Raw genomic sequence first — 15,296 nt, forward strand, 5'->3', positions numbered from 1 at the left:
TCTAAACTGGAACTCCTCAAATATTCCTATTTCCAAGTATTAAGATCTCGGTGTTTTATAACTTTACACTCATGAGGAATTCCTGGCCAGGTTTCTCCTTAACACCACAAATAGCTGGAAGTAATCCAAAAAAAAAGGGGGGGGGACTAAAAACACAATATTTCCACGTTTTGCTGGACCAGACATGTCAAGCTTGCGACGTCACGTGACGTCGCGCAATGTATCGGGACAGTTTTGCTATTGCCGGCAATGGGATGGGCACAGCTTCCGCGTGACGCATCCGGCCCGCGGGCCGGCAGTTTGACACCCCTGTGCTAGACAATGATATATTAATACCTAAACTGACATATTAAATACCAAAACCTTACCTGTTTTATTATACTTTTTACACAATGGATCGGAAGGCCCTGATAGCTGGACTTAATTATCCATTTTAAAAGGTGATGTCCGAGTACCTCAAAAACCATACAGACATCTGTGTTTCCATTAAGGATAAATGGCAAGGGATTTTTATTGGCGCACAATTGTGTTTACAGAGCCATTACAAAGAGGACTTCTGCTGCAATTGCACGATGGAACGGACTCTTTTGCAAGGTTCTTATATAAAGTAAAGACAAGCGTTAAGATAAATTGCACAGCCCCAGACTGGACCCATCAAGAATAAACATGGGCAGATAAATACGATCATGAGGACCAGTTTGGTGTGGTGGTTAAGGCATCACGCTAGAAACCGGAGACTTGTGAGTTCCAGTCCTGTTTTAGACATACATCCAACTGAGTGACCCTGGGCCAGTCACTCTCCCTCAGCCCTAGGAAGGAGGGAATGGCAAACCACTTTTGAGAAACTTGCCAAGGAAACTGATGGAGTATCCAAGGATCGATCACAATTGAATGGGGGGGGGGAAATACGAGCAGGGTCTACAGATTAACTTTATGAAATAAAATGCTTTAATAAAATAGCGAGAGAAAAAAATAAAAGCTCATAATGTATGCAGATGAGATGGCTGGATGGAGTCACTGAAGCAGTAGGTGTGAATTTAAATGGACTCCAGAAGATGGTAGAGGACAGGAAGACCTGGAGGAATGTTGTCCATGGGGTCGCGATGGGTCGGACACAACTTCGCAATTAACAACAACAACAATGTATGCAGAACATCCCTGTGACACCAACTCATGCGACTGCAAAAGGTATTTTCAGTCTAGTATAAGCCAAAAGAACGTAAATTATTCCTGTAGCAATGACGCCTTGTAAATAATTACAATTATAACAGGGATCTTCAAACTTGGCCCTTTTATGACTGGTGGACTTCAACTCCCAGAATTCCTCAGCCAGCCATGCTGAGGGGAAAGGGAGAGGTTTCCAAGCTGAGCCATGCTGGCTAAGGAATTCTGGGAGTTGAAGTCCACGAGTCATAAAAGGGCCAAGTTTGAAGACCCCTGAATTATAATGAAACATCGATCTGTTATAGAATCAGCTGGTGTTTTATTTAGTGACAGTGTATATGTTTGACTGTCAAAAGTAGACAATATGGAAACAGACCCATTCCCATAGATATAAAAATAGACAAAGGTGCAAATATAAATATTACATTGCATTATACAAATTAAAAGATTACAAAATAAATATTGTATATTGTAATATAACTTGCTAGTTGTATTTACGGCACTCAAGGACATTGAGTTTAGAACAGTTTAGAACATGAAAACCTTTATGTGGTCAGTATTTTAAGAAAGGCTGGCTATTTTGAAAGATAACTCCCGTATAAACCTGAATAATCTGAAATTTAAAGTCTTATTTTCCAAAAATATAAAAAGATAAACCCCGTATAAACCTGAACAATCTGAAATTTAAGTACAAAAGTACTTCCAAAAGTACAAAAATATTCAAATTATTACAAAAGTTATTGACCATATCACCTATTTTTAAAAGTGTAAAAATGCCAATTTTGGAGTTTTATAAGAAAATACAGGTGAGCACTCAAAAAACATATGACTTTCTTTAACCACTGTATGAAATGTCTGAACGATCGCTGAAATATCCTTATACTTTAAAAAATATTTATTTCTTAAAATAATAATAAAGTTGGAAGGGGCCTTGGAGGTCATCTAGTCCAACCCCCTGCTTTCTACAGCATTTCCCACCATAATAATTCATTCTTAGAGAACTGACCCACTAACGTAGCATAATATTCTGAAGGGGATGAACAAGCTCTTCTAATATTGCTTAAAAAGGAAAGGCAGAAAAGATACGTATGCCGTTCAAGCCAGAAATTTTAAAGTCGTCAATTAATTGCACCACCATGTCTTTATTTGGATCGTTAGGGTCACTTTCACGGACCTAAAAACAAAGACGAGAAACATCATGTTACAGTTTAGATTAAGAAGCGGCAACATTTATATTTTAACCACTTATTTTAAAGGCAAGGCAGGTATCATAGTTCCAAAAGAGAAGTCCTAAGCAAGAGGTTTCCTTAAAAAAAACCTATTTATTGGCTACAAAGTACGGGCATGGTCAAAGATGAAACCAAGACCGAAGGCATAACTGTAGGTTATTATGAGAAAGAGGGTATAAATTTGATTTTACACATATTAACTGCGGCAAGAATTGTACTCCCTCAATATTGGAAAAATGAAGATCTACCAGCGAAGGAAGTGTTAATTAAAAAAAATCTTAAAAGTGTGCAGAAATGGATAGATTGACTTTGAAAATGAAAGAGAAAGAAGACTCATTTTATTTTAGAACAGGGGTGTCAAACTCAATTTCACTGAGGGCCGCATCAGCACTGCGGTTGCCCTGGGGGGGGGCGGGTGGGTGTGGCTAGAGTGGGTGCAGCCTACTGGATGGGTGTGGATGGAGTCGGTGTGGCCTACTGGGTGGGCGTGCCCAGTTCTACATCATTCGTGTCAAGGGTGCCTGTGGGGGCCTGGGCAGGAGTGGGACAGATCTGAGGGTCTTTGGCAGAAGGGGGTGGGACTGGGGCAAGGGCCAAGGCATGGTCCACTGGGGCAAGTGCCAAGATGGCCACCACAAAATTGTACATTGGCTCCCGGCCGGCCTGGGCCAGGGCCAAGGCAATGGGGGCCGTTCCCTCACTGTTTCCAGGATGGCTTCGCGGGCCACATGAAAACACTTCGCGGGCCGCATCCGGCCCCCGGGCCTTGTGTTTGACATGTCTGCTTTAGAACATGGAATACTTTTTATCATTGGCTAGAAAAATGAGGCAGAGAGAAAGGAACTTACTGTGTATTAGTAAAGTAGGCATTGAAACCCAGACAAAGTGTTGCTGACAATATTTTAAGCAGTTGTGATTATAAAAAAACTAATATATAGCAACCCGCCAAAACCTCAGCAGCAGTGACCTTGGTTCCCACAGGACAATTTATTGTTTTGTCTAACCTTAAAAGCACACATCCTCCCCCCTCCCAACTGTGGCCACCCAAAACAAAGTTGCGGCGTTGACAGTAGGTTTGAACAGGCCTTGTGGTTTTCACTGCCTTCCTGGACTCCTAAAATTAAGTCGTAAAATTACCTACAACTGTAGAAGCGCTTTTCAATTCATCGCTCGAAAGAATGGGACGTTGTCTTGATACTTACACACTTCAGCAATTTTATTTCATCCAAGGCTGTCTCCGTATAATGTTGAGCGCTTTTCACAACTTTCATTGCGACAAACCGTTTCCCCCTTTAAAATAATAGTTAATATATAGAGAGAGATTTATCAATATTATATTCTTTTTTCTATTTAAAGGAAGAAATAGAGAAAACAGAGACACTAAGTACAAGTTCACTACAAATGATAACTAGGCAGGATCCCATTTGGATTGGTCAACCGGGACCAGAGGTTTAATCTTCCAAGCTTTTGGACTCGTGCTGAAGACCAACTTCTGGAAACTTCTCTCTGTCCAGAATGTGTGCTTTGATCTATATTCTATGTGTAATATTTATGTGGTGCCTTCCTATTGGTTGACTGGTCTATTGAGGGCCAGTGATTAGCTGTCGTTTCCTTGTGCTGCCATTGTAACTTCAAAGGGTCACTAAAAGAAGGATTGTAAGTCGAGGACCACCTGTGTTTTCTACGATTTCCCAACACTCAATGACAGCATAAGGAAACAATAGCCAATCACCAGCCATCACCAGACCAATCAACCAATAGGAAGGCACCACAATAAATATTACACATAGAAGTTCCCTGAGAATGGGCTCCAACACAAATCTGAAAGCTCAGAAGTTTTAAGCTTCTGGTCCTGGTCCAATTAGGATCCTGCAACATTATCCCGGAACACGTATATTTGCTTTCATTTGTAACGGTAACAACATTTCAGTAATATTCAGATGACTAAATGACAGTCATAACCTTTTCTTCAATAATTTACCTTTAACTAATGGGATTTAAAGTAACATTTTTAGCAACCAAATCAGAAGTATAATTAGTACAATTAGATTATCTATCTATCTATCTATCTATCTATCTATCTATCTATCTATCTATCTACCTACCTACCTACCTACCTACCTATCTATCTATCTATCTATCTATATCTAATCTATCTATCTATCTATCTATCTATCTATCTATCTATCTATCTATCTATCTATCTATCTACCTATCTATCTATCTATCTAATTATCTATCTAATCTATCTATCTATCTATCTATCTATCTATCTATCTATCTATCTATCTAATTATCTATCTAATTATCTATCTATCTATCTATATCTTATCTAATCTATCTATCTATCTATCTATCTATCTATCTATCTATCTATCTAATCTATCTAAGCTATCTATCAATCTATCAATCTATCATCTAGCTTATCTATCTATCTATCTATCTATCTATCTATCTATCTATCTATCTATCTATCTAATTTATCTATCTGTATCTATCTATCTAATCTTCTAATCCAGTGGTTCTCCACCTGTGGGTCGGGACCCCTTTTGGGGTCGAATGACCATTTCACGGGGGTTGCCAAACAATGCAGTCCGCCATTTTTTCCCCCTTTTCCTTAGCTGTGCTACTCCCTTTTATTCTATTGGCTTTTGAAAGCCAATAGAATAGACTCTCTTGAATAGAGTCTAATTCTATTGGCTTTCAAAAGCCAATAGGAATTGTCCAGGCTGTCTCTGCCCTGCTGAGCCCGCCAAAAGTCCCATTCTGCAAACGGTGCTGCAAGTTATCTGCAGCGAAGGCGAGCTGTCTGGAACTTTCCACCCCTCCCTGCTGAGCAACTACTAAAAATGTAAGGAAAAGAGGGCCAGGGGTGGGAGGTGGGAGGCCGGCGGGCGCAGGGAGGGTTGCTGGTGCGCGTGGGACCCGGTGGGTGCCTTACCTCCCTTGGGCTGGGCCAGCTGGTGGCCCAGCCGATGGTCGGCTTGCGCCGTCTCTGCCACTTGCCAGCTACGCCTCGGCTGGAGCAGGGGGCGGCACCACGCATGCGCAGCGCTCCCGGGCAGGGAAAGTCCTCGACTTACGACCGGTTGGATAGTCCTTGACTTACGACCGGTTGGGTAGTCCTCGACTTATGACTGGTTGGGGGTCGCGGCATTAAAAAGATTGAGAACCACTGTTCTAATCTATCTTATCTATCAATGTATCTTATCTATCTAATCTATCTATCTATCTATCTATCTATCTATCTATCTATCTATCTATCTAATTATCTATCCATCCATCCATCCATCCATCCATCCATCCATCCATCCATCCATCCATCCAATAAAAACAAGATGCAGAGAGAAAGAACATATCTTACTGCATGTCCCAGCATAGCCAGACTGTAGAGAAGTGACCCCATCCTAATTTTCTGATAACGTGATATCGACCATTGAAAAGATCTCCAATTTTCACTGGATGGTAGCCACCTTTCCAAAAAATAAAAGGATATAATTAAGGATATAATTTAATTTGCAGCATTTTACTTACGTATGCATGAAAGGATCTCAATATCGCCAGCTACCTACAGAATTGCAAATGTAAACGTTTGCATAGACCTTTGCTGACTAAAATGGAACAATTCTGAGAAGACATGCCTAAGATTGCATTGCTGGATTTAATTTGTTGTTCCAAAAATATCCGGCAACACACTTTAAAGATTTAATTGTTTTCTGAAGCTTCATTGTATCGTAATTGCGAAGACAGTACCTTAGTCTATGAAAATATTTCATCCCTCCACCCCTCCTTCCATCCATCTAGCCCTCCCTCCCTCCTTCCACCCACCCATCCATCCAAATCTCCTTCCACCCATCCATCCATCTATCTAAGCCTCCCTCCCTCCACCCACCCACCCACCCGTCCACCCATCCATCCCTTCCTCCACCCATCCATCCATCCGTCTATCCATCCATCCAACCAACCCTTCCTCCACCCACCTATCCATCCATCCATCCATCCATCCATCCATCCATCCAACCCTCCCTCCTTCCATCCATCCATCCATCCACCCACCCATCCATCCAACCTTCCATCCATCCATCCATCCATCCATCCATCTAACCTTCCATCCATCCATCCAACCCTCCCCCCTCCATCCAAACATCCATCCATCCATCCATCCATCCATCCAACCCTTCTTCCATCCATCCAACCTTCCATCCATCCATCCATCCCTTCCTCCACCCACCTATCCATTCATCCATCCATCTAACCTTCCCTCCCTCTACCCATCCATCCACCCATCCATCCAACCTTCCTTCCATCCATCCATCTAACCTTCCATCCATCCATCCATCCATCCAACCCTCCCTCCCTCCCTCCAACCTTCCATCCATCCACCCATCCAACCCTTCCTCCACCCACCTATCCATCCATCCATCCATTCATCTAACCCTCCCTCCCTCCATCCAACCTTCCATCCATCCATCCATCCATCCATCCACCCATCCATCCATCCAACCCTTCCTCCACCCACCTATCCATTCATCCATTCATCCATCCATCCAACCCTCCCTCCCTCCACCCATCCATCCATCCATCCAACCTTCCATCCATCCATCCATCCAACTTTCCATCCATCCATCCAACCCTCCCTCCCTCCATCCAACCTTCCATCCATCCACCACCCATCCATTCAACCCTCCCTCCACCATCTGTCCATCCAACCTTCCATCCATCCATCCATCCATCCATCCCTCCCTCCACCCATCCGTCCGTCCATCCATCCATCTAACCTTCCTTCCTTCCATCCATCCATCCTTCCAACCCTCCCTCCACCCATCCGTCCGTCCATCCATCCATCTAACCCTCCTCCCTCCCTCCCTCCAGTATATAAAGCTATCCATTTGTCCCATTTTATTGGGTGGTGAACCCAATAAAAATAAGACATTTCATTGACCAACAAAATCAAATAAAACCAAACTGAAGTTCAGTAAAACACAAACCCATTAACCACATGCACACATATCACAGCTCTCGTAGGTAACTCATTTCCAATTGGTCTGTGTTTGTTTCAATGGAAAGTTCCCTGCTTCCCTTCCCTCTACCAAGACTTTATCAATACAACACTTTAATACCAGTATCAAATTCTTGATGTTCTAGACCTCATTTTAGTGAGTTGAATGAAATGGGGGGGGGGACTTCGCTTAGATAAAATCCCTTTTTGGTATTTTATGGATCCACAAAATACATAAAACGCTCCCTATGTTACATTACAGTCCTATTCTATACCAGTGCAAATTCTGATTTATCGTTTTAGTATATGCAAATAATATAGGCAAACTCATTCAAATTAAACAAACATTCAGTATTAACAGGATCCCCACCACATTAACTGATTAAAATGAGAGCTTATTTTATTAGATATCCTATCAGCATTTCTCTATCAAAGGCTGTTATATTGTATTAGATCAAAATACATTTTTTTTGGTTATGGCTTACCTTACTTTATACATTCATTCTGGTTTATAAACACAGATTATCGTTCAACACAGTGTGTGAGCACAATAACTGCCATTTATTTTGCAAACCACAATAAAATAAGCCATGGCTTGGCCTGAAAATACTCTCTACGTGTTACACAAGTACTGTTTACTATTAAAACAGAAAAAAATCTTTATTCAACGTCTTCTCTACAAAGTTGCAGTATTAATAAGGACTACCCCACTAGCAGTTGTGTCTCACTTGTAGACCAGCTCAAGTAAATGCAGCTCCCAAAGTTTATACAAAATCATTTCTAAGATTCAGAGTTTGCAACTGCTGCAAAATGAAGACACTCCAATGAGCCTTTGATTCGTTTCAAATCGCACCCAATGACATTTCAAATTATTTCCCAAATTTCAATTATTGGCGTTTGCCAGTACAAAAGTCCTCAGAAATTGAAAATGTTCTCAATTGGTTAGGTAATCTTGGTCCTTCAAATGTCAGTGTAATTCCCATCAGCCTCTTTAGCCTAGCCCAGTGGGCGAGGAATTTGGGGAGATCAGGAATAAGTGGGAGACGTAACTTGATCTAAATTCCCTGATCTAAATTCTCTGTGACAGCCGTGAAGAACACATCTGGATAATTACAATCAAGTTACGAATCATTTATTTTCTAAATCTGAAATACTCCGTTGTCATTTTTTTTTTTTAAGAAAGGCAAATAAGTTAATTCAAAAGCAAACTGGAGGTCACAAACCGTACAGAAAGAAAAAAAAAAGGGGGGGGGGTTATTAGCATCTGAAAAAAAAAAACACCTACATGATTAGGCAGAGGAAAAAGCTGTCACTTTTCAATGCTTCTTCAAAACATCTGCCTTTGAAAGTTAGGGATTTCCAGAGTATTTAATTCTTCATTTCTTTTTTTTTTTTTTCAAGAGAAACTTCACTAGGGATATAAACTGTCAATTCACCTTACAGTACAGGCTATCAGACCAGTCTCAAGGAGACTACGAAGGGAAGAATTTGTCCAAAAATTTGCACTCCTCACCATCCAGGCAGAGCTGAAGAAGCCTCTGGGATGAGAAGCGAAATGTTTTCAAAAGAAATATAAGGCAGTCCAGTTTCCTCCTGGAAAAAAAAGCACCTTTGCCCAAAATCTGGATCAATCTGCTTATCAAGGAGGATTAATATATGCAAATATGAAAGAAAAACACACTAAAATTCGTGTTGTCATTTGAGAGACTAATTTAGTATTTGCAATCAAAATGCAAGCACACCCTAGGGCAGCGGTTCTCAACCTGTGGGTCGGGACCCCATTTGGCGTCGAACGACCATTTTACAGGGGTCGCCAAACAACGCAGTCCGCCATTTTTTCCCCCTTTTCCTTAGCTGTGCTACTCCCTTTTATTCTATTGGCTTTTAAAAGCCAATAGAATAGACTCTCTTGAATAGAGTCTAATCCTATTGGCTTTCAAAAGCCAATAGGAATTGTCTAGGCTGTCTCTGCTCTGCTGAGCCCGCCAAAAGTCCCATTCTGCAAACGGTGCTGCACCAGTTGAGTAGTCCTCGACTTACGACCGGTTGAGTAGTCCTCAACTTACGACAGGCTGGGGGTCGCGGCATTAAAAAGGTTGAGAACCACTTCACTAGGGCATTCGGAAAATCTACTTAAATAGATAAGTAAAGCTGGCTGGGCTTTATTTTTATTTTTAACCCATTCAACCATTTTTAAAAATCTGCACCCACTAATAATTAATCTTTCCTTATGTACATACAGAATTTTCACGCGCTGTTCTTACGTAATACTATCTTAGCGGCAATGAAAAAAAAATCAGCCAACGTCATTTTAACAAGTCTATATTCTGAATGGCAAAAAGAAAAACCAAGGTAAAAAAAAATGTGACATTCGGCATCAATTCTATCGCTCTTTTAAAAAGAGCTGTTCTGTAACAAGAAGGCCACAAAGCCAAGAGTGAAAATGTTTCACGTGATGGAGGGCTGTCTGGCTTGGAAAAGAAAGAAGTAGAAATACAGAGATGATTCCTTTGCAAAGTACCTCTTGAATGTGCTATTATTTTAAGCTGGCAAATGGGGGGGGGGAAATTCCTGCCTTTGTTAGCTCAATGAATAGGAGACATCGCCAGAGTCTAGAATTAAAAAAAGAGCTAAAGAAAAGAAAAAACGTCTAGTCCACCAAGGAAAAGACACGTGGACCTGTGGCACACAAACTCTACAGGAGTTTCCAACTGTTCTAGGCACATCTGGACTGCTCTTTATTTACTGACTGTTCTGGGCACATCTGGACAGCTATTTACTTACTTATTTACTTACTTAATTGGTAAAGGAGACTATCTGTAATCAGGGTTTGTATGGTGGGGTCCTTGGTGCTTGCTAACCTTGGTGGTTTTCTTGAAGACGTTTCATTATCCAAACTAGGTAACATCATCCGTGCTAGAGCAAGCAGTGAGGTTTGCTCTCAATTTAATTTTCTACTGCAGGGGTCCCCAATCCCCGATCCATGGACTAGTACCGGGCCGCGGCATGCCAGCAACCAGTCCACACAAACAAGCAAAGCCCCATCTGCACACAAAACCACGTCCCCTCCCCTCCGGTCCGTGGGAAAACCTCTCTCCACGGAACCGGTCCCTGGTGCCCAGAAGGTTGGGGACCACTGCCCTAGTTCAGGGGTCTCCAACCCCCCCAGTCTGTGGACCAGTACCGGGTCACAGCAGGCCAGCAACCGGTCCGCACAAACAAGCAAATCCCCATCTGCACACAAAACCACATCCCCCCCTCCGGTCCGTGGGAAAACCTCTCTCCACGGAACCGGTCCCTGGTGCCCAAAAGGTTGGGGACCACTGCCCTAGTTCAGGGGTCCCCAACCCCTCAGTCTGTGGACCAGTACCAGGTCGCGGCAGGCCAGCAACCGGTCCACACAAGCAAGCAAAGGCCCATCTGCACACAAAACCACATACCCCCCCCCCTCCGGCCTGCGGAAAAACCTCTCTCCACGGAACCGATCCCTGATGCCCAAAAGGTTTGGGACTCCTGCCCTACTTCAGGGGTCCCCAACCCCCCCGGTCTGTGGACAAGTACCGGGCCGCGGCAGGCCAGCAACCGGTCCACACAAACAAGCAAAGCCCCATCTGCACACAAAACCACGTGTCCCCCCCCCGGTCCGCGGGAAAACCTCTCTCCACGGAACCAGTCCCTGGTGTCCAAAAGATTGGGGACCTCTGTTCTAGTGTACTGTCTAGTTTGGTAATGAAACATTGGCAGGAAAGCAACCCATTTCAGTGAGCACCAAGGACCATTAATTAATTAATTAATTTCATTCAGAGACTACCCATTTCACTCACAGAATGACTCTGGGTTGAATACAATGAAAAAATATTGCTTCCTCTTTCCCCCATCTAATTTGGAAATCAAGAGAAAGCAGGGACTCAGAACTGCTGGCCGAGGTTCTTCAAACTACCCTTCGCTGGGATTAATCAAATGAGAGAGGTTTTTTTTTTAAATACTCATCACCTACCTATTAAAAATCATTTAATGAATCGGTGTCACTAACGAGCCGAAATTCTGCAATCCAAAACTGGAATCAGACGTTATATACATATGAACCCACAAGCGCTACTGTTGAGAAATAGTTAAAAGTATATGTATAGTGGTACCTCGGTACTCGTTGTTAATTGATTCCGGGAGCCACAATGAGTACCAAAAACGATGAGTACCAAACAAATGTTTCCCATAAGGCATAATATAGTAAGTCACAAGGCAGCTGACACGGACAAATTCTAGCTTGTGGGTTGAGTACCGAACAAATGATGAGCAACGGGACAAATGTTTCACGTCAAAATCCACTGAATACCAAATTCGATGAATTCCAATGTACCACTGTATAAGAAGACTATACGCTATTTCAACTATAACATGGGAAGGTGTTATGGTGCTGAATCTCAACCATTCATGCTTCCTTGTTAGGTTAAAGGGTTTGTTGGTTTCAGTGCCAAGACATACAATAAAGCAGGGGTCCCCGACCCCCGAGTCCCTGGACCAGTACCGGGTCACGGCATGGCAGCAACAGGGCCACACAAACAAGGAAAGCCCCATCCGCGGGATGCAGGCAGCACGCAAAACCACTCCCCCCCTTCGGTCCGCGGAAGGTAGATTCAATTGATAACAGGAAATATTTCAGTGGTGGCGAACCTATGGCACGCGTGCCAGAGGCGGGCACATGTGCCGTTGCCCCAGCCTTGCTTCCCCGTGACCCCCTCCTCTCTAGCAGCCCCCCTGAAGGAGAGTCGCCCCCGAGCGTGGCCCACGCGGAGCAGCGCAGCCAAGGACATGACAGCCAGGTAGAGTAGACAAGACTCTGCCCTCCCACCCCATCACGCAGTTGACGCTGCAGGGCACAGGCAGAGAGTGTGACCACCATAGTGCTGCTGGGCTGCCTGGGCGATCTGCGGCGGGCCCTGGAGGCGGTGAGTGGTCCTGTGGGCAGGCGGGGCAGGGGATGGGGGGCAGAATGGGGGCGGGCAGGGAGGGTGGAGCAGGGGCACGACCAGTTTTTGGACACTCGGTCTCTAAAAGGTTTGCCATCACTGATGTGTCCTTAATAGTATTAAAAACATGAATCCCGGGTATACACATAATGTGAAGTAAAGTAAGGTGATCACCAAGATAAAATCATAAACACAAATGTTTAATCTACAAAACCAAGCTTTCGTCGGCCACACTACCGACATCGTCAGGGTATAAAATGCTGGATCCGGGAGTCCGTTTTTATGTGGCTGGCTGCCTCTGCGCTTTGACCCTGGATAGGCAAAGCATAGGCAAGCATCCAGTTGTCCTGACGGTGCTTTTCCAAAAAGCAAGTGGACTTTCTTGTTTTTTTCCTCGAACTTTTCGCTCCTCATCCCAGAAGCTTCTTTGGTTCTGACTGGTTTTCAACGGGGAAAAAAAAGAAAAACAAAAAAACCCCAAGAAAGCCTTTGGAAAAAGCATCTTTGGGACAGCCGTGACCTGGATGGATTGATGATCTCCACAGGCATCCAAGCATCCTGTTCTAATCATTAATCCCGTTATTTTTAACCAACTTACCTTTGCAATAATCTGCAGGATCTTCCTGTTCCTCATCATCGGATCCTAGAATTTCTTCCTCTGGTTCCGGCGGGGTCGGTTCTGGCAACGGTGGTGGTGGAGGAGGAGGTGGCGGCGGTGCGGAGGGAACTTTTTGTGGAGGCTCTGGCCTACAAATAAAATATATGGATATGTATATATATATTTGTCCTTGATTATGCTAAAACTACAAATCCTGGGTATACTCATTCTTGAAAAAAACAATTGAACACCAGGATAAAATACAAACAAAACTGTTTAATACACTTAGCTTTCGTCGGCTAGCTGCCGATGTCATCAGAGTAAAATGCTGGCCTTTTGGGAGCTTGCTTATGAGATTCCCAGGTCTAGGAACACACGGACTGATGTGGGACACCTAGACACAATATGGCCAATTGGGGCAGGTAAACCAGTAACTCGCTCCATGAGCAGAGCGCAAAAATGGCTGGCTTCATAAGCAAGCTCCCAAAAGGCCAGCATTTTACTCTGACGATGTCGGCAGCTAGCCGACGAAAGCTAAGTGTATAAAACAGTTTTGTTCTGCAGTCATACTTTTTACAATCTCTATATACATGTTCAGAAAGTAAAACTCTGGAGCAAATTTCCCAAGAGCTTCCTCTTTCCCTGGCTTTTAATTCAAACATTCCTTCAGAAAGATGACAATTTATTCCGCGCGGGCTACAGAAATGAATCTGAAAAATGTTACAGGACATGGCAGGGATTTTTATGTAGGATTTAAAGTGCAGGCGCGGACCCATAAAATCAGATTAAAAGACAGGAGGAAAGCCACTAGCTCTGTTCCCCAACCTGGTCAGTATAAACTACCGTCATTTGAATAAAATGGTACTATCCAGATCCAAATTGGGTCAGTCACTGGGACCGAAGGTTTCGGTCTTCCGAGCTTACAGACTCGTGCTGGAGCCGGTCCTCAGGGAACTTGTCTCTCACTAGAATGTGTGCGGCTCTGGATGTGGTATTTATAGTGCCTGTTGTATGTGGCTTTCTAGATATTATTAGGGTGTGTTGCTAGAAGTCATTGGATGTTTCTTTGTTTGTGCTGCCCAGTCCTCACTTCTTAAGGACTTGATAGACTGGGGGTAAATCAGCATTCCCGCTCACTGGAGAGGGGCCCGTTTCCCAGGCTTCAATCCCTGAGCAGGCTGTTTTTGTGCCTGCTCATCCGACAATCGTAGTAGCGGCAAAACTGAATCTAGCCCACACCCTGCTAGAGAGGAAAAGGCTGAGGATGGGTTCCAGCATGGAAGGCAAAACCCAGATTGGATCCTGCAACATTATCTCGGGACACGTATGTTCACCTCTGTTCGTAAAAACGGTACTTCTTTCAAGATGTGACGCTTTTTTAAAAAAACTTTGCTCACAGCAGCAAAAGGACCGCAACTTCGCTTACAGGTAGCCCTCGACTAACAAGCACAGCTGAGACCAGGTTTTCTGTTGCTAAGCAAGACTGTTGTTCGGCGAATCGGGCCTAGTTTTATAGCGTTTTTTTCTGATGCGGTTGTTAAGTGAATCACTGTTCTTGAGGGAACCCTGCAATCGTTAAGTAAATGTGCCCTCCCCCCCCCAAGGACTCTGCTTGAGGTTGTATCAAATGGCAATCCCATGACCCCGGGATGCTGCAACTGTTGTAAATATATGGGGGTTGCCAAGCACCCAAATTTTGATCACATGATCATGGGGATGCTGTGACAGCTGTAAGTATGAGGAATGGTGCATAAGCAGTGGTGGGATTCAGCCGGTTCGCACCACTTCGGCCGAACCAGTAGCTAATTTTTTTGTTGCTCAGGCCCAGAACAGATTTCCAGAAGCGGCATCCACGCAGAGAACCGGTTGTTCACTTATTTGAATCCCACCACTAGATGGATGGATGGATGGATGGATGGATGGATGATAGATAAGAGATAGACAGACAGACATAGATATAGATAGACAGAAAGATAGACAGACAGACAGACAGACAGACAAACAGAGATATAGATAGACAGGCCGACAGAGATATAGATAGACAGAGAGACATATGCAGACAGACAGACAGAGATATAGGTAGGTAGGTAGGTAGGTAGGTAGGTAGGTAGGTAGGTAGGTAGGTAGGTAGGGTGGTGGGATTCAGCCGGTTCGTACCACTTTGGCAGAACCGGTAGCTAATTTTTTTTGTTGCCCAGGCCCAGAATGGACTTCTGGAAGCAGTATCCACACAGAGAACCAGGTGTTCATCTATTTGAATCACTAAACGAATGGCTGCAAGTTGAGGACTGCCTGTATAAAAAAATTGAAATTTCTATAACTCAAGTTTGCGTCTCTCT

At 43.6% G+C, this 15,296-nt stretch overlaps 1 protein-coding gene across 1 annotated transcript in view; it reads right to left on the minus strand.

Moving 5' to 3' along the window:
• Positions 1-13,156, minus strand: part of LOC120313721 (SRSF protein kinase 2-like) — a gene marked incomplete at its 5' end in the record, with an annotated part of 52,330 nt that extends 39,174 nt beyond the window's left edge. Inside the window, 5 exons of the mRNA XM_039355901.1 lie at positions 369-475; positions 2,251-2,338; positions 3,596-3,683; positions 5,758-5,866; positions 12,958-13,156. Coding sequence (XP_039211835.1) covers positions 369-475; positions 2,251-2,338; positions 3,596-3,683; positions 5,758-5,866; positions 12,958-13,156 — 591 coding nt within the window. The remainder of the gene's footprint in view (positions 1-368; positions 476-2,250; positions 2,339-3,595; positions 3,684-5,757; positions 5,867-12,957) is intronic.
• Positions 13,157-15,296: the final 2,140 nt, after the last annotated feature.

Source organism: Crotalus tigris, unplaced genomic scaffold (genome assembly GCF_016545835.1).
Source record: "Crotalus tigris isolate CLP2741 ecotype Arizona unplaced genomic scaffold, ASM1654583v1 scf7180000018773.180596, whole genome shotgun sequence".
NCBI lineage: Eukaryota > Metazoa > Chordata > Lepidosauria > Squamata > Viperidae > Crotalus > Crotalus tigris.